The sequence below is a fragment of the Camelus ferus genome, chromosome 35, assembly GCF_009834535.1.
Source record: "Camelus ferus isolate YT-003-E chromosome 35, BCGSAC_Cfer_1.0, whole genome shotgun sequence".
Lineage (NCBI taxonomy): Eukaryota > Metazoa > Chordata > Mammalia > Artiodactyla > Camelidae > Camelus > Camelus ferus.
The window spans coordinates 24,881,228-24,907,125 of record NC_045730.1 but is presented as its reverse complement, the minus strand read 5'-3'; the positions used below and the strand labels follow the sequence as shown (position 1 = coordinate 24,907,125).

The window sequence follows — 25,898 nt, the reverse complement described above, 5'->3', positions numbered from 1 at the left end:
AGAGGTTACTTTCTGGGCAGGAGTGGGCAGGAGATAAAGAAAACATAATGGTATGTTAAATAAGAGCTAAGGAAAAAACAGAAAGGGGATGGGGGGTTTACAATCGTAAATGAAGTGTTAAATTGCAAGCTGTGTTGGACAACATTTGAGCAAAAACATGAAGAAAGTGAGGGAGTTAAACATGTGGGAAGGGAAAATGTCAATGGCTTCAGCAAGTGCAAAGGCCCTGGGGTAGGAATAGATCTCTGTGTTGACCCCCAAGCCTTTGTTGAGCACCAGATTATTGGGGATGTTACTTAAGCTGTTGGCGCATAAGGCTAAAGATTTATTAATCTCTGCTGTTACTTTTAAGTTTTTGTGTTGTTTTTTAAATTATGTAGTACCCAAATACATGTTCCAAGAAAGAATGGAAGAAATAAGGAAAGAAAGAAAGAATTACAGCCTGAAAAGTTCCTGTTTCTCATTTAACTCCTGTCGCAAAGTGAGAATTTAGTCAAATACCTCCTCTTTTATAGTTTCTGGGTTTTCTGTCTTGCTTGGGTGGACTGAAACCACCCCAAAATTAGAAGTAAACTCTTCTATATTTCCTTTCAATATTTATATTGTTTTGGTCTTTACACTTGAATTTTAAATCCAACTAGAACTTTTTTTATGTAGATGGCATAAGAACTAGATCTGGCTGTAGCCAATTGTTCCCACGCCCTCAAATGGTCCGTTCTTTCCTTCACTAATATGAAGTACTTCCCTAACCATATATTAACCATCCCATTTTGTTAACCATTTTACTATTTCTACAATGCCACACTATTTTAATTACCAAGCTTTATCACAAGTTTCAGTATCTGGGAGGACAAGCCCTCCCTTATCAAATAGTGGAACCAGCTAATTAAGGAGACTGGGGTTTGACTGAGACTGCATCTCATTTTGAACATTAATTTACAGGACAATAACATCTTCAAAGTTTTGAGTTCTCCCATCAAAGAATATAGCATACCTTGGTTTAGTTGGGTCTTTTACTTTTTTTTTTCCCCAAAGTTCTACAGGTCTTACAGATGGGTTTCATGCACATCTTGCTAGGTTTATTCCTACATATTTCTGATATTTGTTGGCTACGTTGAATGGCTCTTTCTTCTCTCTAATTACATTTTCTAATCGGTTACTGATGGTATATAAGAAAACTACAAGCTTGGGTAAATACCAATCTCACATCCAGCCACATTTATGAAGTCTGATAGCTTCTAAAGGCAATTATCACAGAACTAGGTAGACAATCAGATTGCAAGTAAGTAAGTTGTTGGATTTCTAAACCTTCCTCAGACCTACTCAGCCCCATGGCACTCAGTTCTAACACCAAAACTGCCCTTGAATCCAACAAAGAAAAAAGAAACTAGACTCCACCTGATGCCTGCCTGGGACAGTGAACCAATGGCCATTCCTTTTCATTGGTCCCTGGTGTGGGCTGCAAGCTTATTTAAAGAAGAGAACAGGTGGGAAGTGGCATTTGCCCCCAGTGGCCTTCCCTGGCTGCTCTGGGAAGCTGGGGCCACTTTGTGTTGCAGGGGATGCAGAAGGCTTTGCATTGCACCTTATTTTGAGACAAAAGTAGACAAAACAAAAATCCAAGTTTGAAAGCAATTAACCAGTTTCTCATATTTTCACTGTTGATGTTTTTTCCACCCTCTTCTGGGGAATAGCTTCCCTGGTTCATGTCACTTATCTAGTTTTCTCCTGTAAGGAACATGATATGGGTAGTTTCTTGGCAGTGATCCCAATTCAGTATGGGTGGTGGGGGACACTGTTTTTTTTTTTTTATCAGGGGGCCAATTAAGAAGATGGAAGCACAAGGTCACGCCCCTCTAAGACACAGCACTCTGAATTTGGGGAAGCAGTGTGATGCTAGAGGGGTTCTACTGGCTTCCCCTGGATTCATGGCTACACCCAGATAAGGAAAGAGAATTGTGTTTTTTGTACCTCTTATTAGACAGCTTTTGTAAAAAGTATTTTTAATTAAAAAAGTTCAAGATGTTGCATAACATGACTCCTTCACTAGAAGAACTAACCCCAAATGTTATCTCTTTGGTTACTCTGACACAATTAAAAAGGAGGGGTGGGGGAGGGGTGGTAGAGACGGGTGGCATCGCCAAAGCATTCAGTGGTGCAGGTAGTTAGTGAAGCTCCCTGTTAAGCACAGGTGGCAGGCAGAACGCGGGATGGTGAGAGCACAGCCTGGGAAGCCAGCGCAGACACTGCTGGCCATGTGAGCCTCCCCCCCCCCCCAGGCTGCGGGAGGGCTGGGGACAGTGGCTGGGGATCAGTAAGTTTCCTTCCAGGAAGCAGTACTGTGATCATCCCCATTTAGCAGCAAGGGGAAATGGAGGCACAAAGAGGTTAACTTGTCAGAGGACCTACAGCTTACAGGCAGGTGAAAGCAGGTGCTTTCAACCATCACTTTTAACTATAAGCTTCATCTGTGGTTTTGGTTTCTTTTTCCTTTTTTTTTTTTAACTCAGTTTCAAGAGCTACCAAATTTCATCAAGTCAAAGTCTAAACAAACAACTTGTAGGGTCACCCAACATCCTGACTTGTGGGAACTGTGAATCTTTTTAGCTCCCACCAAACCCCACCCCACCCCACCCCCGCCCGATCGTACAAACCCCTTCGTCCCAAGCAAACCAAGATAGTTGGTCGCCATACTCGTGGCTCACATTTGACCGTACCGACCAACACAGTGACCCAGACCCAAGTGGCCAGGAAGACCCTGATGGTGCCCCGACCCTCTAATTGTCTGTTGCCACAGCCTCTGCATCCCGAGCCGGCTACTTCTGCTTTTAAGGGGCATCATCTTACATCCTCCTCCCTACCGTAGAGTCTTCAGCATTTCAGGGCCCCCCAGAACACTGTGGGGTGGTCCCATGGAAGCCAGAGGTGTCGGACCAGAGGGGAGGGGCTCATGGTGCTCCGAGCACCCAGGGCCCAGCCTCTGACCTGCACAGGTGCACAGGCTCGCTCCCTACTCCAGTTTCATGGATTCCCAGTCCAGCTGCATGGTGGTGACCGATAAGATCTGCTTTCCTATTTACTGCTGCTTTGAGCCTGACTGTGGAATGTGGACTTGTCTGATCCTGGTCATAAACAGTTCCTTCATGGGGGAAGAAATATTGGCAACTGGTGGTGCCAATAATTCCAGATGGAGCTAACCTCCTGCTCTGCCCTGTTGAAAAACAACCAGAGGACAGAGAGTCTTTCCTGCTTCTGCTCTGTCATTCACTTCAAATAACTTAAGTGGCATACACGTAGGTACCCACATGTGGCTTGGGCTGAGATTTTGTCCTCAGCCCATCAGGGAGGAAACGGAGGCTAATGTCTGCTGTCTGAGTCCCTGTGGCATCCATTGGGGTGAAGCTACATAGCAAGGGAGGGAGAGTGGGGGACCCAGAGAGGATGGGGTCTCAAAAGGCTGAGGGAGTCCATCTACAATGACCTAAAGGAGCACAACCCCGACCCCAACACTCCTCCCCCCTCTACTCCCCCTCCCCCCAAACTCCACTGTTAGCCAATCTGGAAACTCTAAGCACCCCCTGAGAGCCACCAGTTAGAGACCTTGAACCCCAAAAGGTCATCTCAGAAGGAATGGTAGTCGCCCACTCCTGCCTTTCACCAGCACATTTGGAATCGATCCCAGCCACCCCCAGTCATTGTCACAGCTGGTCCCTGGAGGGTTTGACTTCTTTACAAAGCTCTACTTTTAGGTAGACACATTTGGCATATTTGAAGATTTTTGAATTGTATTGGATGAAGGAAACAGAGTGACAAGGGTTCCTGTGTGTGTGGAAAATTGAAAGTTACCTATCTTAATATTTTCAGACTATAATCAAATGCCAGTTAACTTTCTGAGAAAAAGAACGTTCTTTTGAAAACCTTGTATCTCTCTTGCTCTCATTTCTGTTATTTTGGGTATTAGAAATTGGTTCAAATTACCCTTGAATTCCTAAGGAAACTGTACCCCTGATAAATGCGATACTTGTCACACATGAAATATGAATACTGAAGCACGGTGGCAAGTCTTAGACTCACACGGACCCCTGCCTCTGTCCTGTCAGCTTGTGGTGTACTGGCAAAGTCTGGATTGTTTGATGAAGTACCTGATAATCAGCTGTGATTTGGGAATGTCCACTGGCTTCCAGAGTGCGAGCTTCCTTTATTAAAAATGCTCTGAGCTGCCAGGGGCAGTCTTTTCATTTAATTGGATTTGCTTCCCGTGTAAATCTTGCCAAGACAATTGGCACATAGACAGATGGTGGGGGAACAAGGGCTCTGACAAACTGCTTCAAGATCAAGGTGTTGGGGCTGGCACCAACAGTGACAGTGGGAGACGGAGAAAACCTGCCTCCCTCCAAAGGGCCTCTCTTGATTCCAAGAGAAGATTTCTCTGGCCCCTTTTCTGTAAGTTCCACTCGAGGGCCTGCCAAGTTTAAAGGATAAGGTTTGACCCTGCAAAACGAGAGCTTCAAACCTCCATTTGCAGAATTGTTTTGACTAATTTAAAACAGATAAGAGATGATCTGAATAAGCTGATCTATGATTCTAAAGCAGAATGTGGGGGGTTTTTTTGTTGTTTTTTGTGGGTTTTTTTTTTTTTTTTTTTTTTTTGGTGTTGCTACATTTTTAGCTTTCCTACAGTCATCCCAGGAGGTACCTAGTTTCTCAGTAACTTTTCCTTGATCTCACTATTTTCCAAAACCTTTTTTGTTTGTTTGCTTTGCTCAGCAACTATTTATTCTATAGGATTCAGTCAAAGTCAGAGAACACCACTGGCTTCCCAGGACATCCTGTCCCAAATTTTTCTATTCCTTGAGAAATTTTTACTCTTTGTGAGTCAAATTTGTTAGACTCTAGACCCAAAGGTTCAGGAACTTCAAAGGGCCAGTCCTCTCTGGACCTGGCTCCTGCTGGAAGGCCTGAGGTCTGGTGAGATGGGGTTTCAGACATTGATATTTAATCACAGCTCCTCCCCATCTCAGAATTTGATGATCTGAGAAATAACATCACAGAAATCAGATAGATGAGACTCAAAACCTCAGCTGGATTCCAGGTAAAGCTGAGTTGGAGAATGCACCTCTATCTGCAGCTCACTGCTTACCCTGAAATGAGCCCCCCACCCGTCACAGGCCAATGTGACAGCAGATGACCTCCCGTATGGGGGCCAGGCAGGAACTGCTGAGCCCTGAGCATGGGCCATGCTAAAGGAGAGATAAAAAAAAGAGGCCCCCGGTGTCCTGGCCCCTCCTCCTAGCCGCACCACCCTTAAGGGCTTGTGATGGTGTGTCTGTTTCACGTGTCAACTTGACTGGGCCACAGCATGCCCAGATATCTGGTTCAATGTTATTGCTGGCTGTGTCTTTGAGGGTGTTTCTGGCTTAGCATTTGAGTTGGTGGGCTCTGTAAAGCAGAGGTCCTCCCCAGTGTGGGTTGGCCTCCTCTAGTCCACTAAGGGCCTGAATAGAACAAAAAAGCAGAGGAAGGTTGAATTCTCTCCGTCTAAAGGCATGAACTGGGATAGTAGTCCTCTCCTGCCCTCGACCTGGTGCTCCTGGTTCTCAGGCCTTCGGCCTCAGAGTAGAATTTAATCCACCAGTTTTCCTGGATCTCCAGCTTGCAGATGGTGGACCTCTTAGTCTCCATAAGGCAGTACCTTATAATAAATCTATTTCTGTATATATGCAGACACACACACTCACACACTCACACTCACTCTCTCTCTCTCTCTCTCTCTCTCTCTCTCTCTCTCTCTCTAGTGCAGGCCTCCCAATTGTTTCTGGAGAGAGAAATAGAGGCATAAAGTACAGGGGAAATCTCAGGATGGAAAAGTTAGGATAGGGCCTCTGACTCATTGCCACAGTGCCTGGGCAGGGGGCTTGGGTCTGAGAAGTGGTGCCATCAAGTGATCAAAGAGAATCAGGGGAGAGCGAGGGCCTAGCTGGAGCCCATCCCACACTGCACACAGAAACAGCAGGAAAGGATTCAGCCTTTGTGGAGCACCTACCAGGTTCTGGGAGCAATGCATGCTGTACGTGACATTGTTTAATCCGTATGTACAGCGGTCCCAGGAGATACATAACTATAACGCCGGTGGAGGTGAACACTGACGCTGCTTCCTGTGCCCCAGCAGCATTGCAAATCCTCCATTTTATTCACTCATTTAATCCTCACAACAACCCTCTTAGATGATCAGAATTAGTCCCCATTTTACAGATGAGAAACAAAGGCACTGAAGCTAAGTAGCTTGTTCAACGTCACCCAGCTGCTAAGTGGCAGGGCTGAGATGCAACAGCAAAAGCCTGACCCCAAACGCTGAGATCTTGACCCCTCTTGGCTGCCACTGGGCCATGGCCTGAGCTTTGGAGAGCCCATCGCGTGGTGTGGGTGCCTTAGAAATGTGCAGCCACTACACTGAGAAGGTGACAGAGTCCCAGGATGTGGCCTCTCCCCAGGCCAACAGGAAACCTCTCCTAAACTAGTCCCAGAGGGAGTCTGCTCTCCTTCCTAAGCAAAATTCTACCTAATTGCCTTTGACTAGAAATCTTCATTGCCATTAAATTACGTAATAGTGCACAGTGCAAGTAAGTGTCCCCAGTTCCAGGAACAAGCCCTTCCATCCGCACGCCTCACCCAGAGGCCCAGGATCTTGCCCCCGCCCAGAATGAGGCCTCCCTGACTAGGGCCAGCCTCTTCCGGGGCTCACCCCACCCCAGCTCACCCCTCTTCCCCCACTCCTCCTTTCCCCAACCACCCCCACCCTCCCTGCTCTCTCCCCCTTTAAAGTATTCTGATCCTAGTTGTTCAGAGCCTTGCTACTCAAAGTGTGGTCTGAGGGCCAGAAGCATCAGTACCCCTGGGAGTCTTGTTAGGAAAGCAGACTCTCCAGCAGTACCCCAGACCCACCCAGTCAGATTCTACACTTTAGCAAGATACACATGCATATTAGCATTTGAGAAACACTGGACCAAATCACACACTTTTTTTAAAGTTTTAATTTTGAAATAATTATAGATTCACAAGAATTTGCAAGGATATGTATAGAATGGTCCCTGCATTTTTCACCCAGCCTTCTCCAATGTTAACATCTTCAATATTAAAGCTCAGGTATTGACATTGGTATAACTCAGCATGTGCGTGCGTGCACCCATGCATAACTCTATGCAGTTTTATCACATGCGTAGCTTTGAGTAACCACCACCATCAAGGTAAACTGTACCAACATCACAAGGCTCCCTTGAACTACTCATTTATAGCCACACCCACCCTTTTCCCCCATCTCTTAACTCCTGGCAACCATTCATCTGTTTATGCTGATAGATATAAATTATAATTTATAAACATTGTATAAGTGGAATCAGGCGGTATGTATCCTTTTCAGATTAGCTTTTTTTCACTCAGCATAATTCCCTCAAGACTGATTCAAGTTGTGGATGCCAATAATTCCTTCATTTTTAAGCAGTTTGTTAACAGCTTATTGAGGTATAATTCACATGCTATACAATTCACTCATTTAAAGTGTACAATTCAGTGGCGTTTAGTATGATCACAGAGTTATGCATTTATCACCACAATCAATTTTAGAATATTTTCACTACCCTAAAGAGAAACCACACTCCCCTTAGCTGTCACTCCCTAATCCCCATCCCCACTCCCCCAGTACACACACACACACACACTCAAGCTCTAGACAACCACTATTCTACTTTCTGTCTTTATAGACTTACCAATTCTGGACATTTCACATAAGTGGAGTCTTACACTATGTGGTCTTTTGTGACTGGCCTCTCTCACTGAGAATAATTTTTTCAAGGTCCACCCATGTTGTAACATGTATCAGCACTGAATTTCTTTTCATTGCCGAATAGCATTCCATTGTATGGATAATACCACATTTTGTTTAACCATTCATCAGTTGATGGACGCTTGGGTGGTTTCCACTTTTTTTTCTTTTCACTGCTGAGTAGTATTCCATGATCTGGATGAACCACAGTTTATTTAACTATTCATCCACTGAAGGACACATTGAAGGACACATTTCTATGGGCTAGTACCAAAAAAAAAAAAAAGGAGAAGAAGTTGTGTGAAGAGTGATGTAGAAGTTTCTATGGGAAAATAAGTTTTCATTTCTCTGGGATGAATGTCCAGGAGTGCGAGTGCTTGGAAGTCCACTTTGAGTTTTAAAAGAAACTGTCAAACTATTACCCAGAGTGGAGGCACCATTTTACATTCCCACCAGCAACGCACATGTGACCCAGTTTCCCTTCATCCTCATCGGCTTTTGGTGTTATCGGTATTTCTATTTTAGCCACTCTGATAGAAGTGGGGTGACATCTCGTTGTGGTTTTAATTTGCATTTCTCCAACACCTAATGACGTTGCTCTTATTTGCCGTCCATCTGTGCTCTTCAGTGAAACGTTTCTTCGTGTATTTTGCCCATTTTCTAATTGGGTTGTTTTCACACTGAGTTTTGAGAGTTCTGTGTACATCCTACCCACAGTGCCTTTGTCAGGTATGTGACTTGCAACTCTTTTCCCCCTGTCTGCAGCTTGTCTTTTTATCCACTCAGCAGGGTCTTTTGCAGAGCAAAAGATTTTCATTTTACTGAGGTCCAGCTGATCAGTTTTTACTTTGACGGATCATGTGCTTGGTGTCAAGTCTAAGAACTCTTCACCTAGCCATGAGTCCCAAGATTTTTGTCCCTTCTTTTCCTAAGTTTTTTTTCCTTTTTTTTCTTTTTTTCTTGTGGGATGGGGGAGGTAAATAGGTTTATTTACTTATTTATTTTTAAATGGAGGTACTGGATGTTGAACCTGGGACCTCGTGCATGCTAAGCAAGTGCTCTACCACTGAGCTATACCCTCCTCACTCCCAAAACTTTTTGTTTTACTTTTTGCATCTAAGTTCATGATCTATTTTGAATTAATTTTTGTATACAGTGCAGGCTGTGGGATGCATTCTTTTTTGCCTGTGGGTGTCTGACTGTTTCGGCCCCATTTGTTGAAAGGCTGTCCCTCCTCCACTGAAATGCTTTTGCACCTTTGTTAACAAGCAACTGGGCACATTCATGTGGGTGGATCTCTGGGCTCTCTACGCAGCATGCATTTTAACTGGACACGTGTGCACACACTTTCTCCAGCCCTCCTAGCTCAGCCGTGGGTCCATTCCCCTTCCATTTTGGATCCCCCATGATGCCTCATGCAAGAGGACTCTGAAAATGCTCTCAGATTAGCAGGGTTGCAGGCCTCCATGAGAAAGGGGATGTGTGGAGTCCCCACGGGCCCACAGTGGCCCCAGGAGCCACAGGAGGTTCCCAAGGAGGTGTGAGGAACAGCTCAGGGGTAGAGACAGCCTGTCCTGAGGCCTGGCCTGGGCAAAGCAGGGTTTCTTTGGTTTCAGGTTTTGGGCCTTTCCGGCAGCATCTGGTGAATTCTAGCTGGGAAGTGGTGAAGTTAAAAACCCTCCGGGCCCAGACCCAGGGGCTCAGAGCCCGGCTGGTTCCTTCTGTGGTTCTGAGCCCAACATGCAGGCCCCTTGGTGACCCCGGGAGGGGAAAAAACCCACACCAGCAGCCCTGGGACATGGCCAGCCTTTAGTCCTTGGGTTGTGACTCCCCTGCCCCCTGGAGGCCCATCTGGCTCAGTGGTAAAGAAAACAGGCCTAAGGGCCACCCCTGGGAAGGATGGGGAGTGGCTCTGCTGCCCTGAGGGCTGGGAACCCCTTCTGGCGGTGGGGTGTCGGGCAGGTCACTTCCCCTCAGTGTCCTCATTCATGACGAGGGGGGATAGTAGTGCTGATGTCACAGGGTGGTCCTGAGAAGTGAGAGGTGAGTACGTGAAGTGAGTAAGTGTGTAAGTCTGTAAAAGCAGCTTTTTAAAAGCATAGTGCCTGTCACAGGGTAAGAGCTTAAGACAAGGTTCTTATTCTAAAAGACATGCCTTCATTTTTAAGGAGATGGTCAGGAGAAAGCACGTCCTCAGACAGGGCATGAGGAGGGGTCTCCTCTGTAGAGCCCACCTTTCCTGCCTGAAACTCGCGGCTCCCTCGTAGCAGGCCCCACACGGTGTCACTGAGAGGCTCAGAGCGCAGCCGGCTGTTTATTCACGCTTGGCCATCAATTTCATGCCTCTGTTCGATGAAGCCAGAGGTGGGGGCTTGGGTCTACTCTCAGAGGTTCCCAGTCGAGCTGAAAACGCAGCAGAACCACTTGAATCAAGCACTTGCAGCCACTGTAGCATCGATTTTCCAGCCTGTCTCACAGATGTGGCCAAGGAAACTCTCCACTCTGGAGTTACAGCTTGTTTGGCTTTTTTTTTTTTTCAACCAGGGAAAAAAGCTCAGAGAGCCCCAGGCTCACTGCCAAGCTCCACTGCTGCACACAGCACACCGGAAAGGCTACATCAGGGCTTTCATGGCTTCCTGCGTGTTTGCAGCCAGTTCCTCGAAAAATAGGACTTTTTCTGCTGAATCCCTGATGGCCCTGCACCCTTGTTTTTGTAGTCTTGAGAATGGAGAAGAGCCAGGCTGCCTGGGTTCACCTCCCAGCTCCAACAGTTGCAACTTGTGGGTCAAGACAAGTCACCCAACTTTTCTGTGTCTCAGTTTTCTTATCTGTAAAGTGGGAAGGTTGTGATGACTGGGGATTAACACAAGTAAAACCCTCAGAACATCGCAGGCCAGCTGCCAGTGCTCACAGGTATCATTCCTGTAACTGGGAAGCTGTTCTAACATTCAGTTTTCTCTTGTGGGCAAGTGGAATCTGACTTTGAAGCTCCACATGGGAAATGGAATGATGAGGAGGATTACTTGGGAGGCTCAAGATTCACCAATAAAGCTGGAGAATCAGGGCAGAAACAGAAGCAGGCTAGGGGTTTCCATGAAGGGGCAGCAGGATGGCAAACTAGGTGCTCTGAGGGGCCCTTTCCCTGCGGATAAACTAGATAAGACAACTTCTGTATGCTGCCAGTGACACAGTAGTAAAGGAAAGCTCGTATACATTGTACCATGCACATAAATGCACCACACATACCAAGGGCTGCAGCCTGGAGGAGTGAATGATTGGCAACCCCTCACCCCATACACGCACACACAAAAGGCAAGGGGGCAAATGCCGTTATCAAAACTGTCATTAGCAAGGGGGATGGACCCAAGGGGGATGGATTCTTATTGTAAGCCAGACCTTTGAAAGGTGATCCTGTGGCCTCTAGCACCTCTGACTCTTGCAAAGCACATGCAATTTCTCTTGAGGATTTAAAACCTCAGATTTTCCACAAACTAAGATGAACCAAACATTTATTTCCAAGCAAAGATCACCCAAAAAACCCCAATATTAGGGGTTGCTCCAAATCAGAGGAAAGCCGAAGAAGTAACAATGTTGATATGAATATAAAACACTAAGTCAGCTCCTCCCACCTCAGCCTGTCCTCCAGGTCCTGATTTGGAAGACAGCCTACTAAAACATGCGTCTCTTCCTGTTCCTGGCCCCGCTAGGTGCACTGTAACGCACGTTCTGACACTGACCACCTGGAGCGCACACAGACTGCCGCAGGTTAAAGGCAGGGTCCTCCCCAAGACTGCCCTCCCTTCAGACACGAGCTGCATTTCAGGGGTCCCCAGGTCACCTGTGCTATTGCCTGACTGTCAGTTCAGGAATTCTCATGGACCTCACAGTTCTGATAATTTGCTGGAATGACTCACAGAGCTCAGGAAAGCACTGAACTTACAATTTTTAAAAATAAAGGACATATATAGGGTTAGGTCTTGATGGGTCCCAGTGCAGAGCTTTGATGCTCTGTCCCCAGGGGGTCAGGGCACATCACCCTTCTGGTGCATCAATGTGTTCATCAACCGGGAAACTGCAATGAACCTCTATATCCAGAAGGGTTTTTTTTTTTTTTCACATTTTGTACATTTTTATTTATTTTTATTTTTGGGAGGAGGTAATTAGGTTTTTATTTATTTATTTTTAATGGAGATACTAGGGACTGAACCCAGGACCTTGTGTGTGCTAAACATGCACTCTACCATTGAGCTATATCCTCCCTACCCTGCCCCCCATATCCAATGTTATTTCAGATTGTAAAATGTGTATGGCTTGGCACCAGACTTTCAGATGTCAAACAGTTGGGAGGCCCAGAGCTCCCTCTTGATGAACGTCCCTGTCATTTTACTTCTGTGGCCAACAAAGATCTTTAGGGAGCACCCCAGAGGGCTGTTCCCTTCCTGGTCTAAGTGGCCTGCCATCCCCTGCTGGTGTACACCGTGGTCTGTTTAGTCACAGCTGATAATGTAGCAGTTCTGAGTTTCAGTTTGAAAGCTGACAGAGCTTCAGAAGGCTGAGCCCTGGGCTGGTCATTTAACAGCTGGGGGAGCTTAGACACATCTGCATGTTTGCTCATCTACAAACCAGAGTAGTAAACATCCATCCTTTGCAGAGTTGTTGGGACGATCTGGTGAGAGAGTGTGTGTGAAAGTCCGTCAGTGATGACAGAACACTTACTGAAGGTGGGCTCGTGGCTGGACCCGTGAGGGTAGTTATGGAAACAGCCCTGCTGGATTGTGGTCTTGGGAAATGGCATGGTGAGGAGAGGGTCTCCCACTTACGAGGACCCAGCACCCTCGTTCCTCAGAAGAAATCACCACTCCTCTGATGGAGGACAGGTGCAGACTGCGCCCTGCTGCCTGGAAGCACAGCATCCACCCACCAGGAGTGTGGGGATCCCACCGGCCACCCACGTCCACCCCGTCAGGGCCCAGACACCCACACGAGCCTGGGCAATGTGCCTGCCGCTAGTCATTGGTCACCTAGTGAGGTCCCCTGAGTGCCAGGCACTCTGACAGTGGGAAGCAGAAACCCTGGGGCAATGCTAAGCTTGAGCGTCCCCTCTTTTAGAAAGGTCTTTTGTTTTTAGTTCCAAATATTTGTGAGACTCAGAGGTCTTAAGTGAGTGTGGCCTGTCGCTTGTACTGCCCACACCTTACTCTGTGGCCCTTTGGCCAGAAGCCTGATTTTGTTACCAGAGTATAATTTCCCATGATCAAAGTTTAGTGAATGATCAGCTTGTCCTCCTGATGTGTCTAAGGTCAGATTCTAGAATATTTACAGTTTGTTTCCTTTGAACATGTATTCACATCTCCTGCCATAACCATTTCCCATGGCAAATGATGGCGATGCCAGATCGTAGAGTCCCTGGGGCGGGTCATGCTCATTGGCTGGAGAGTGACATTTTTCCCCACAGGTGATCTGCATCCCTGGGTACCTTCTTGGCCTTCACTGGTGCCCTCTGAGTAGGCAGACTGGCTATGAGGGACCAGCAAAGACATGAAAATGTGAAGACTTTTAAGTCCTTTGCCCCGGAGTCCCCCAGATCAAACCTGCCTTGGCCTGACTTTTGTCAGTGGAAGGTCTAGGAAAAGTCTACAGATCAGTCACAAATGAAGTACAGATTTCTATATTTTTATGTTTTCAAATTTTCTTCTAGCTGATTTAAAGGAGAAACAGAATACCTTCCCTATTCACCAGCAATTTGCATGCGGAGAAGATTTAGCTGTCAGAAATAAAGCGAAGCCTTCACATACAACACCTCCCAGCGACATGTGTGCACACACACGCCACACATAGGTCGGCTTCCCAGCCTTGGAAGCATGGTGAGGCTTCCAGAAGGGGCAGGGAGGGGCAAAATCAGAGACCAAAAATGCATACAGAATTCTTTTATTTAACTTAAACCATGTAGTACTTTGACTACTAGAAAAAAGCAGAGTAAGAGAAACTAAAGTTACCTTAGCTTCAGCCATTCAGAACAAAGTTTCTTTTTTTTTAATGTAAAGAATCCAGAGTATATAGCAATAATAGGAAAAAATTCTTACAACAGAATATACAAAAACAGTTTGAAATTTTTTTCATCTACTGATTTTTTTATATATAAACAGAGGAATTTTTTTTAGGAAAAATTTATACACAGATAATCATTTTATGTAACAAATTGGCCACGTTATTACCTTTTTTTAAAACTTTTCTTTAAAAAACTTTTTTGAAAACAAGAAAACTCAGAAAATACATTATTTGTGATGCATCCATTCCATCGCGCCTTCTGGTTTGACTTTTTTTTTTTTTGGTCCCAGAGGTAGACAAACTCTGGCAAACCTCTCACCTCAACATCACTGGCTTAGAAAACAGACAGGTGTTTTTGCCATGCATCTGTTCCACCTGTGACGGTGTCTCTGCAATGCCAGATATCGAAATGAAAAGTTGCAAACAAAACCCAAATTGTTTCTGGACCTTTCTCCCATGTAATGCAAAACATCCAGATATTTCCAATGATGGAGATTTTGTGGAGTTGTGTAGACCTGGCCAATAATCCATTGGGAGCCAGAAGGAATGGAGTCAAACTTACAAAAAAAAAAAAAAAAAAAGCTTGCATGTGTATAGTTTTTATTAAAAAGAATTTGTTTTGAATTGAAAAAAATCGATCATTGGTGTTCTGCTTTGAATAAAAATAAATAGGGTCTCTTCCTATTATAACAAAGCGTTAATTATATGAGGCATGCAAGCAAACGACCTGCGTGCACCAGAATGATCATCATTTGTGTGATAAGTCTGTAGGCTGTGATCACTGTGCAAACCATCAGCTGGGCAGTGGTGTCCCTCCATCCCAAGGCATTGCGTCTAACAGCACAACTGCCAACCCAGCCAAGCCAGATGCGGATGGCGCCATGGGCACCACGGGCTGCAACACCTCTGCTGTTTCCTTGGCCAATGAGGTTCTTTCAGTCTGTTAAAGTAGCTACAGTCCAAAGGGAAATGACCAGTAAAAGATGATCCCCTTCCCACCCAGAGGGTTCTGGAAGACCAAGATAACTGAAGACACAGAACTACTTCTTAAATCATCATCATTCCTTCGTTATAAACTAGGGCACAAAGCATGGCGGGGAAGAGGGGGAACCACGGCTTGGGTCAGGGAAAAATCCTTTTTTGGCATATTGTAAAGCTAGCTAGTAAACGAGTGTCCTAAAAAAATGGATCACAAACACATTTGCACACACAGAGGAAAAAAAGTGTCTTTAAATTATTTTCGGCAATTATAAACTACAAACATTTTATAAAATTATTCTATGTTCTTACAAAAAACGCAATGAAACATTTAATTAGTTCTTGTAAACCAGATCTTCGTTAACTGAGTACCCGTAATCTACTGGACTTAAGAGCCCTGTTGAAAACGCTAATGAGTGACTAAAATGATGTTTACCAGAACGATGCGGACACCCACAAACGGGGACACACAGATGCGTGAACGACACATTCTCGCATAAACGAAATACAACAAAGCCCTAAAGTCATGCCCCAGAACCGACACCTGACATCTGCGGTGCAGTTTGCGTTCTTGAACAATTTGACTGAACTCAGCAGCCACAGTCTCCACAGTAGGATGTTAGGCTGATTGGTTGAAACCAAATGCCCACGGGTGACTGTTGAGCATTCAGAAACCATCCAGTTCCAAACACAGCCCACACTTCTTCAAGCCCTGAACCTTCTGCTCGTGACTCCTCCATGTCCTTCATGATCCCTGTTACAGGGGTTTCCCCCTGCCTCGTCATTCCACCATCAAGGGGTGTTCATCTGCTTTTCCTCTAAATGCTTTCCTCCAGCCAGTCATCTAAGCTGGAAGCCAAAAGTGAAACCCTCTGGCCCGTCCCAGGTCTGTATCTTCAGCATCTCTGGCAACAGAGGTTCAATCTAAACAGCATCATCTCTTGTTCTCGTTTGCACCACCAGCTATGTCAGAGTGGAGTAAGACAGTTTGGTTTTCATCACTGGTTCTCAAAGAGTGGATCTCTGGTCCGTATCTCCCAACGCCGCTTAGCCCAGGAAATAAAAAGCCGACAAACAAAAGTAACATTAACAAAAGAAACAGGCTGGAAGGAGAGGCCACTGTCCAGCCACGAACACAGTCTTCTCTCTTCCAAGGAGGAAGCTCATTCCAGCTGTGTCAAACATCAGGACATCCCATACAGGACAACCTGGGGTGGTCTAGGTCTCACCCAGCGCAAGTGCCACAGCGTGTCCAGAAGGCAGCAGCGCCTGCTGCCCCGGGGCAGGGCTGTATGTGGTACGTTTTGATGCTCACGTCAGTTCAGTGATGTGCCTCAGTGGTTCACGTCACTTCAAGCAGTGGGAGCTGCTGTCAGAAGAGGGCTGTGTGGAGAGTGCCACAACTCAGCTCGAGTAAATTGTGTGGAGCATACAAAGGAGGAAACCAAGAAGAGGTGGGGAAATCAGCGCAAAACTAGGCCAGGACTGTGGAGAGCTGATGCCTTGGTGGAGTCATGGTGGGTGGTCTGGTCCAGTAAAATGACTGCACCGTCACGTAAGCAGAATTCTCTTTTAATGAAGTGTTTGTGAAGCATTTGTTATGATGGGCACTACGCTGTTAGTGTTTTCTTTCTACTCAAAGGAAAACCACCTACATAGAACAAAAATGAAGTGACACCAACAACTCGGACAGTTTCAACGAAACCCTTATAACCAGCTGAATGAACTGTAGAAATCCAGTTGTGGAAACCAGGAGGGATGTGCAAAAGCAAGGAGAGGCCACTATTCCTAGGGGCCACCTGCAGTGTGGCAGCGGGAAACCCTGATCAAACACTCTTTCTCAGTGCCCTTACAGTCCCAGGGGACGTGGGAAGTGAGAGGAGTGCTCTAGCAGAAGGGAGGAAGCTCCTGAGCTTAACTGCAGTCCTGGGGCTGTGGAGGAGCCCACCACACTGGGGGAGGACCCCACCGCGTTTCCCAGGAAAGAGGCCAGTGCCTGTGAGAGCAGCAGCCAGCGGGAGAGGGACGGGGGCTCGGCCCGCCGCTGGCCCCCTCCAGCCCCGGGGGTTTGGTTCGTCTTTGTCTTCCTCTGGGGAGGAGGTGAGGGTGAGGTTGAGAGCACAGCCTGGAGGGGGAGGAGGGGTCCTTCTCCGTACATTCTACATAGGACTGGCCGTCGGGTCAGCCTGGGGCTGAGTCAGCGGGAGCCGAGCCCCACACCTGCAGGTGACCGCAGGGGGCGACGGGCTCCCAGAGACGCTTCCCCACCTGGTGCCCGGGAAGCCTGCACACGAGGTCGGTGGTCGCAGAGCCCAGCAGCCTGGGCCCTCCCCACCTCTTGGGAAACCGAGTCAGAGAAGGACAGAAGCGATGCAAGGTGAGACGTCACAGAAGTGGGGAGCTGTTGGGAACGAGTCGGGGCAGGGGGAGCTAGTGTCGCTCTGAGCCTGGAATACAGCCTGGCCTCTCCGGCGCCACCTGGTGTGTGCGGCTGTGGTGTGGACGAGGTCACCAGGATCGACGGCGTACTGTCAGGAGCTGAGAGACGTGAGAGGTATTCTTTATATATACACACATACAAAGCAAGAGTAGGGTAGGTAAATGTTTGGGAAAAAAACAAAAAACCGAAAACTGTCCCATCTTACTACACACACACACAACAATCCTTTTCTCAGTATTTAAATTCATAATGGGGCTTCTCTACAGTGACTGAAACTGGTATCACAAAATAAATTAAAAGAACACTCCTACATAAAATACCTTCTTAATTAATTTTTTCTTTTTCTTTTTTTTTTTTCTTTTTCCCAAGGGAACAACTATGGGACCGGCTAGAGAAAAGAGTGGGACCAAAACTACTGAAAAGCAAAAAAGCACTACAGACTTTCTTTTTTATGTTTAATCTCCAGTCACAACCAGCAATCATCATACTGTAGCTTTGTTCTTACTCATAATTTAAACATTTCCATCCCAGAAGCAACTCTTGTGCTGTCATCACTCTGTGAGAAGTGCTAAAAACTAAATAAAACAAGAGCCCCGGGCCCGAGGAATGGGACTCCTGGCCAAGGAAAGGCATGCCAGCACCGGGGCTCTGGGCCCCTGGGAGTGAGCTCGGGGCCCCTCGGCCACGGCGGCGCCTGTGCTGTCCCCACCTGGCAGCGGGCTGGCCGGCACCCCGAGGGTGCTCCCCCTGCACCCCACTCTCAGCCAGTGCCAGGGTCCCCGGGGAGTCTGCTTCTAAAGACAGGTAGGTGGGTCTGGAGGGTGGTGGCAGGAGGCCGCAGAGGGGCCGCTGCACCCCTGGACTCAGTAGCATTATCCATGGGATGGAAGGGTTAGACAGCCATTGAAAAAAATAGTAATCCAAATGCCTAGTGTATGCAGTTAAAACTGCTGTTGTAGCCAAGAATTAAAAAAATAGAGATATGTGTGTCACAACCAAAAACAAAGGCAAGGGAAGGAGAAGGTGAGGCTTTTCAACAATGGTGAATATAAACACTGAACAAGGATGTGCGAAATATTTAACCTTTTTTTTTCCGACCTGAGTTTGTATCATGTCTTGTACTGTAACAGACTGAGATGCTGCGGGAGAGCAGGCTGAGGGGAGCCCGTGGGGCCCCCTCCCTGCCTCCTCCCCTGCCAGCCTCGTGCCCACAGAGCCTACGGGGAGGACAGAACTGACGGGGCAGGGGCCGGGGAGGGGGCGTGTCTTTATAAAAAGGCATCAAACAGTTCATGGCAAATTATGTTATAGAAGTATCAGTTACTGTGAAAAGAGGAAGAAAGTCACGCACTCTAGTACAAAGCATAAGAAGTTTCTTGAAGTGAGCAGAGAGGGAAGAAGGGTAGACCTGAAGGTTTTCGTAGGTTAAATCCACAAAGATAAAGAACAAAAACAAAATAGCAGCTTTTTTTTTTCTGTACAGACGTATAGATGAATATCTGAACCTTAAAAAAGTTATAAAAGTGACATTAAAGACGATGTGTATGCAAATGTTTCATGGTCTAACATAAAACTGTAATACCCATGAAGAAGTCCTAGTAACAGAGAAAATGTCAACAAAGCTTAGAATGCTTGAATCCATTTACTGCTTTTCTTCGGACTGTGGTTGTGGTGTTTGAATTTCTTTTCTTGCAAACCTGCATAAATGGTTGGGCTGAGTCCCTGGAAGCCCCTTCCCATCAGTGTCCATGGGGGCTGGGCGGGGGAGCTGGGGCGAGGACAGGAGACTGGCATGCGGATGACCTTTACTCAAAGCCTGTCTTCCAGGCTCCCGGCAGGGCCTGTTTTCTCCAGATTTCCTGGGGACTGGAAGGTGGGGGTACGCAAAGAGGGCCAGGGAAGCTGGTTCAGCTTCTCCCCCATCCTCACTGAGAGAAAGTCTCATTCTGTCCAGTTCCCCCAAATAACAACCTAGTCAAAAGCAATTAGAGCTGTGTGAGCGTGAGAGTTGGAAGGGACACCGGGGACGGCCGGACGGAGGGCATCACCGGCGTGGCCCTTAGCGCGCACCAGGCTGCCGGGCTCACCAGGGGCCTCCCGCGGGGATGGTGGGGGAGGGAGTTTGGGGTTTGAGCAGAATTTGGCAGTGTTAACACGGTACCGACCTTGGATGATGGCCCTTTTTAAATTTCCTATGTCCCTAAAAAGTTAAAGATACAGTTACAAAATTCCGTCTCAACATGCTTTTTCATAAAGACCTATGGTGAATGGCAGGTGTGTTCAGGGGCCACGTGGGGCCACCCAGTAGAAAAAGGTGTCCTGGCTGGGCTTGCGGCCAATGTGTTTCCATCACGAAGCAGAAAGAGAGAGAAAGGAGAGAGACAGAGAGAAAGAGAGACGAGAGGGAGGAGGAAGAGAGATGAGAGGGAGGAGGAGGAGAGACAGAGAGAAAGTGAGGAGACCCGATTTTCAGGGCTTCGGTTGCTATTAAGTGTTGTCTTTAAGGTTCTTAAAGGCCCGTGTCAGTTAAGGGTTTGGGTAGGGAAATAAAAAGCTGCTTGCATATTGAAAAAAGGAACATCCCAAATGTGTTTACTGCAGAGAAGCCGTCTCCTGTGGGCAGCAATGGCAGTTCTGAAGATCCACTGAGGTACAGGAGGCTGCGGATAGATTGTTAGCACGCTCCCCCAACCCGCCGCCGAGCCTGCGCACGTTACTGTTTGCCCGGGACTCGGCTCCAGGAGCAGCAGGTCGAAGACTGGGGCAGAGGCAGGGCCCGCAGGTTCTTGCGGCCCCGTTCATGTGCGCGTAAGGCTGTCTCTCGTCGAAGCTGGCTCGCAGGACCAGCACGCCGGGGCCGGGGCCCTTCTCGGCCTTGTGTCCTGAGTGTCTGTCAGACAGCAGCAGGGAGGACGAGGAGGCCAAGGGGTCCAGGGGGACGCTCTCCATGTTCTCTGGCTCCAGGTCCAGCTCCTCGGGTTCAGGCGGCTTGTTCTCCTTGCTGTAGTAGAAGGACACCTCCTGGAAGCCGGGCTCCATCTTGTCCTTGATGCTGCTGCTGGTCTCCAGGAAGGAGGGCCTCATCTTGGGATTGTACTGCCAGCACATGTGCATCAGCTCACACCTGCGGGGAGACAGGCAGACGGGCCCACGCTGGAAGGGAGAACGCGGCCCAGCAGCCTCGGGGGCCACCATGGCTTCCCGACCTGCGCGGGGATGCTGGTGTCGAAAACAGTCCTGCTGCCTCTCTGGGCCTCCAGCTGTCTCGACAGCGCAAGCAGCCCTCAGCTTCTCCTAACTTACGTCCCATGGCTGCATTCACTTCACCCAGACCCGGGACCCTCCACAATACAGAACCCAAACTCCCACTGCCCGAGAAGACAAGGACACAAGCAGGTTCACAAAAGCAGGTTCACACAGACTGCTTATTACAGGAATTCGATTTGAAAGCATCTCTTGCAGCCACTGATTAAACATTATTTCCAGAGTTAGAATGCAAGAAACCTCCGGTCTCTCACTAATAAGGCCAAGGAGTGATCACATCTTTCTGGACAGTGATCTCTCTCTTAATCCCACCTATACTACTTCTCAGCTTCCCCTGGTGGCGAGGCACCACTGGCAGAGAACTGAGGGCTGGCAGGGGGAGGGTACAGCTACAAGACAGAAGGGGCGTGTGCTCCCCTGCCCCCCGGTGCTGGGGCTCAGGCTGCTCGCTGTGTGCCCAGTGGTGGCAGAGCCGGCCTGGGAGCCAGCGAGGACCTGAGCCAGATGCCAACAAGCCAGCAGGGAGAGCCCCGTGCCAGGGTCCCTGCACAGGCCTGGGACAGGTAGGGAGGGCACCTGGGCTGCTGCTTCAGGGAAGTCCTCAGGGTCACGTGGCCACAGGGAGCGGCCCGGCCAGTGGGCCTGAGTCCCCGAGGGCAGGAGCTACACACGGGAAGAGAAAGGCAGGACGGTGCTGCCTGACCCAGGAAGGCCCAGGCTCAATGGGCTGGGAAGATCCATGGGAGAAGGGGTGCTGCAGGGGTCCAGCTGAGCAGACCTTGGGAGCCAAAGGGAGGATGGATGTACAGACGTCCAGGACAGAGCAAGTTCTGAGTAGGTTTCCCTTCCCTTCCACTTCTGTTCTCCAGAAAATTCCATCCTGTGTTTTGTTTTATAACTTCTGGCTAATGAAGTGCTTTTCAGTAAAAGTGGCCAAATGGAACTTCCCACCTCTAGGAAGCTCCAAGCACCCCAAACTGGCTTCCAGCCTCTGTCAGGCTGGCACTTGACAGACCGACCACCGGCCTAAGTCTGGCCCCAGGAAAAGTCCAAGGATAGAAAGCCCGTGGGGCCCAGGGAAGCTCCTCTACCAGGTACCTTGAGAGACGCAGGGGAGAAGGCGCCAGGTCAAGTCAGATGGAAGAGGATGTGACCTTGAGGGAGGGTGGCAGTGGGAGAGAGGCCTGCCATCTGCTTTTGTAAATCATGTTTTATTGGAACAGAAACAGCCACTTGTTTACATATGGTCTGGGGCTGCCTTCAAACCACACCAACAAATTGAGTAGTTGACATTGGCCTATGAGCCTGAAATATTTACCGTGCGGCCCTTTACAGAAAAAGTTTGCCACCCCTGCTCAAGAGGAGAAAGAATTAGACAAAACATGAAAACTGACTAGGTTTTTCCCTTCCAAATAAACCACCTCCACGAGGTCACGACCCTGCCTGCACGGCAGTTAATTAGTGCTCTCGGAAGTCTTACGGGGTAAACTGCTTTCCCCTTCACGAGTCTGGGAAGGTGTGGGGCATGGTATGTTCCATTTTGTAGGTGAGGAAGCGGAAGGATCAAGAGATTAAATAATTTGTCCGAGGCCCCCAAATCATGAGAGTGGAGCAGGGATGGAGTTCTCTGTGAAAGCTGTGGTGACACTGAACGCCACATACCCCAGAAAGAGGAATCTTCTCTTAACCTAAACAAGAGAAGCCGGAGTCCTGCCAGCAGACCCTCCCTCTTCCGGCCGCCCGCCTGGCAGCTGCGGGGATGCAGGGGACTCTGCAGGGATAAACCGGCAGCTCTTCCTTGGGTCAGAGGGCAAACAGGCCTCCTTCCATGCCCCACCTCCATCACTTTCTAAGAAAAAGGATCCCCCAAAAATAAAAATTAAAAAGAGTCATAAATACACGAAATCCCTCTCCATGGCCTGGCTGCAATTTCCTCTCTAGCTGACTTCTCCCTGAATAGAAGCATGGTCAGAGCCGAGGACACGTGGTGTCCCTGGCTCCCGGCCCCTGTGGCCGAGGAGGTGCCACCAGCAGGGGAGGGACTGAGTGACGTGAGCACAAACGAGCCCCGTGACACCACTTGTAAACCATTCCAGAGTCACAGCCCTTCCTGTGCTGCCCATAAAAGGAAGTCTTTTTACTCTGTGGGATTCAAAGCCTTTTTTACACTATCTCCACAAGAAAACCTTCCAGTAGACTCTAGAAGGATTTATGAGCTGATAAAACTCCTCTTTAAAATCACATTTTTTTACAACTCTGTGAGCTGGGGCTGTCCTTTCCTGAACCCATCCCCACCGCTGGAGGGTGGGCGTGCATGCGCACAGCCCTTCACCTGGGACAGGGGCGGGACCAAAGGGTGGCCCCAGGAGGCCGGGTGACGGTCAGGGGTGTGACGACCCAGGGACAGCCGTGCTTCCCTTCCTCATCCTGCTCACTGTCCCCACCCCACCCTTGGCCCTGCTGCATGTGGGCTGGTTGCGACCACAGGCCAGGATGCCTACGGCAGCCTGGCACCCGAGTCAGCACAGCCAAGTCCACGTGATGACTGTCACAACAGAGACCACATTCCAGAAAGGACCTGCGGGGCTCGGCACACCCAACCGCCAGGACTGTCTTGTGACCACTTCTCAGCCAGGAGCGGCAGGGGGACGGGGTCTGCCAGATTGCTCACCCCAGGCTACTGTTTCAGGGCAGAGATCAAAGGCGGGGCCCGTGGGCCGTGGGAAAGCCCACCACAGGCTAGCTGGGCAGGAGGGGCTGTTCCTGACTGTTTGGGTCCTACTCATGTCCCCCTAAACCAGCACAGGGTTCCCAGCATGTGGGGGCTCTCAGCAGCAACAGGGAAAGCCATGTCTGAAAAGTGGAAAACCACCCATCTCCATGTTTCAGACTCACTCATGAGTCGAGGACTCTCTGGGTTAAAAAGTTTAAATTCCTTTCTGAACGCCAGACACTGAGGACTTCCCTGGCAAGTGGGGCACTGACCTGTGATGCTGTGGAAGCCGTACCCGCAGAGAATATGGCTCTTGGCTGAAGGGTCGTGCTGGGCACACACCCCTGCTCTCACCTGAACCCCACAGCAGCAGGGTCCGGTCCTGCTCATCCCCGGACATGATGAGAGCTGGGACGGCTCCCCACAGCTCCGTCTCTGAGCCGGCAGCCATCAGCGCATGCTCAGAGGGGCTCAGGACATTTGTGGCCTAAGTATGGTTACCTGAGCCCAGGAGAAGGGTAAGAACAAACCTTGTTGTCAATTTAAAATACAGACCCACCGGCGAACCACAAGCCGAATCTGTCTCCCCTGCTTGCTCAGTCAACTCACACTGACCCCGGGTGCTGGGACCTGCAGGCCTGGACACTGCACGGCAGGGACCGTGCAGCCTTTCCTCCAAAAGCCCCCACATCTTGTGCCATCGAGGGGGTCGGGACTGTCAGCTGCTCTGGGGGGCCTGGCTCCGTCTGCCCAGAGGCCCTGCTGAGGGCCTGCAGCGTCTTCCTGGTGCCGAGCTGAGGTCCACCAGCTGCCCCACCTCACGTTACCCTCCGGGTGCCGTTCACACCCCCGGAGCCACACAATTGAAGTGGCTTCTCTCCCACGTGGAGACCCAGCAGAGCTTTCAGGCAACTCCCAAGGGCTCGGGGCCTGACTCTCTCCTCTGGGAGAAACGAGAGTCCATTCTTTCATTTTCTGTAATAAAAGAGCGGCTCTCCCAGAACACGTCTTCCTTAACTGAACTCATCCATAAATTCACAAGGACAACACAGACACTCCCTATGAAACCAACTTGCCTCCTTTCATTTTGTTCTTTTCTTCGGAGGGAGAAAATCTGCCAAGGGGGTTCTGGATAGCAAAGCAGAAATGCATCCTGGATTACACATTTAATATCGCAGAGTAACCTCTCCATGTGAATTTCCTTGTCACTCTATGCTGGGAACAGGAAGTGCACTGCCTTTCCCAGGGCAGGGGGCTGCTTCCCAGGCATATTAAATTAATATTAAAACTCCAGTCACCTGGGGCGGATCAACTTCAGGAGTCCCTCAGAAATCTCTGAGGAGATTTCTCAGAGACAAGTGTTCACCCAAGTCAAAGAGGATGTGCAAAGCCTTGCCCCTCCTCCCTCCACCCCCAAACCACACGGACAAAGCTCACACCTGCTTTCTCAGACCATTTCTAAGCTTGCTAAGACACCGCCGACTCCAGCAGGCCTCTCTTCTGGCACCGGACACTTCACTGCAAATTCAGCGGGTGTCCCTCCTCACACTCCATTGCTTATATTTTTGCTCTGAGAGATTTTTCTTACGATGGGCTGACAAAAAAGCAGTGGCCACGCTATTCAAAGTGGAGAGTGGCTAGGTGGGTGTGGCAGCTGGCCTCCGAGACCCCAGTGGGCCCCAATTCCTGGTGCCCGGGCCACATATAATCTCCTTTCACTTCAATAGGGTGAAACCCGGGGAGATGGTGGACTCCGTGGAGTGTGACTCCTAGGCCATTAATGACACTTCTAGGCCTCTGCTCTGCTGTGGGATCCTTTGCCCTTGGGCAGGGTAGGCAAACTCTGGGCCCCTGCACCACATCTGGCCTGCTATCTGATTTTCTCAGGCCTATGAGCTAAGAATGCTTTCTACATTTGTAAACGGTTACAAGAAGTCAAAGAAGAATATTTTGTGACAAAAATGAAAATTACATGCAATTCGATTCTCAGTACCCACAAATAAAGTTTGGTTGGCGCACAGCCTCACTTGCTCCTATGACATCTGGGACTGCTTGTGCAAGATGGCGGCAGAGGGGAGTCGCTGCAGGTGAGATCGAATGGGCCCCCAGTGCTAAAAATATTTACTCTCTGTCCTTCTAGAGAAAAGGCTTGTTGAGCCATGCTCTAGAAGCCAGCTGCATGGCAAAGAGAGACTGAGGCATTTGTGAGGGTGCAGTGGAGAGGTGGCCATCAGACACGGGGCCATCCAGACCGAGGCTGGGGCTGTGTGCTGGGCAGCTCCTCATGGCCAGCCCCAGGTCCCCGGCTGGCCCAGGAGAGGGCAGGCCCAGGTGAGGTCAGGCCCAGGAGAGAGCAGTACCAGATGAGGGCAGGCCCAGGGGAGGGTAGGACCAACTGAGGGCAAGACCAGGAAATGGCAGGCCTAGAAGACCGCAGGCCAAGCTGAGGCTGACCCAGGTGAGGTCAGGACCTGGTGTGCACAGGCCCAAGAGAGGGAAGTCCCAGGTGAGGGAAGGCCCAGGGGAGGGTAGACCCACATGAGGGCAGAAACAGTTGAGAGCAGCACCAGGTGAAGGCTGGCCCAGGCGAGGGCAGGCCCAGGAGAGAGCAGGCCCAGGAGAGGGCAAGCACAGGA

General features: G+C 49.0%; 1 protein-coding gene across 1 annotated transcript; it reads right to left on the bottom strand.

Annotated features, from left to right (window-relative positions):
* Window positions 1-19,872: 19,872 nt before the first annotated feature.
* On the bottom strand, window positions 19,873-25,320 carry LOC116661492 (insulin-like growth factor 1 receptor). The gene is given in 3 exon segments (XM_032473694.1): window positions 19,873-20,081; window positions 20,084-20,409; window positions 25,235-25,320. Coding segments are annotated over 3 exon segments (411 nt in total). The 5' UTR covers window positions 25,237-25,320; the 3' UTR covers window positions 19,873-19,998.
* Window positions 25,321-25,898: the final 578 nt, after the last annotated feature.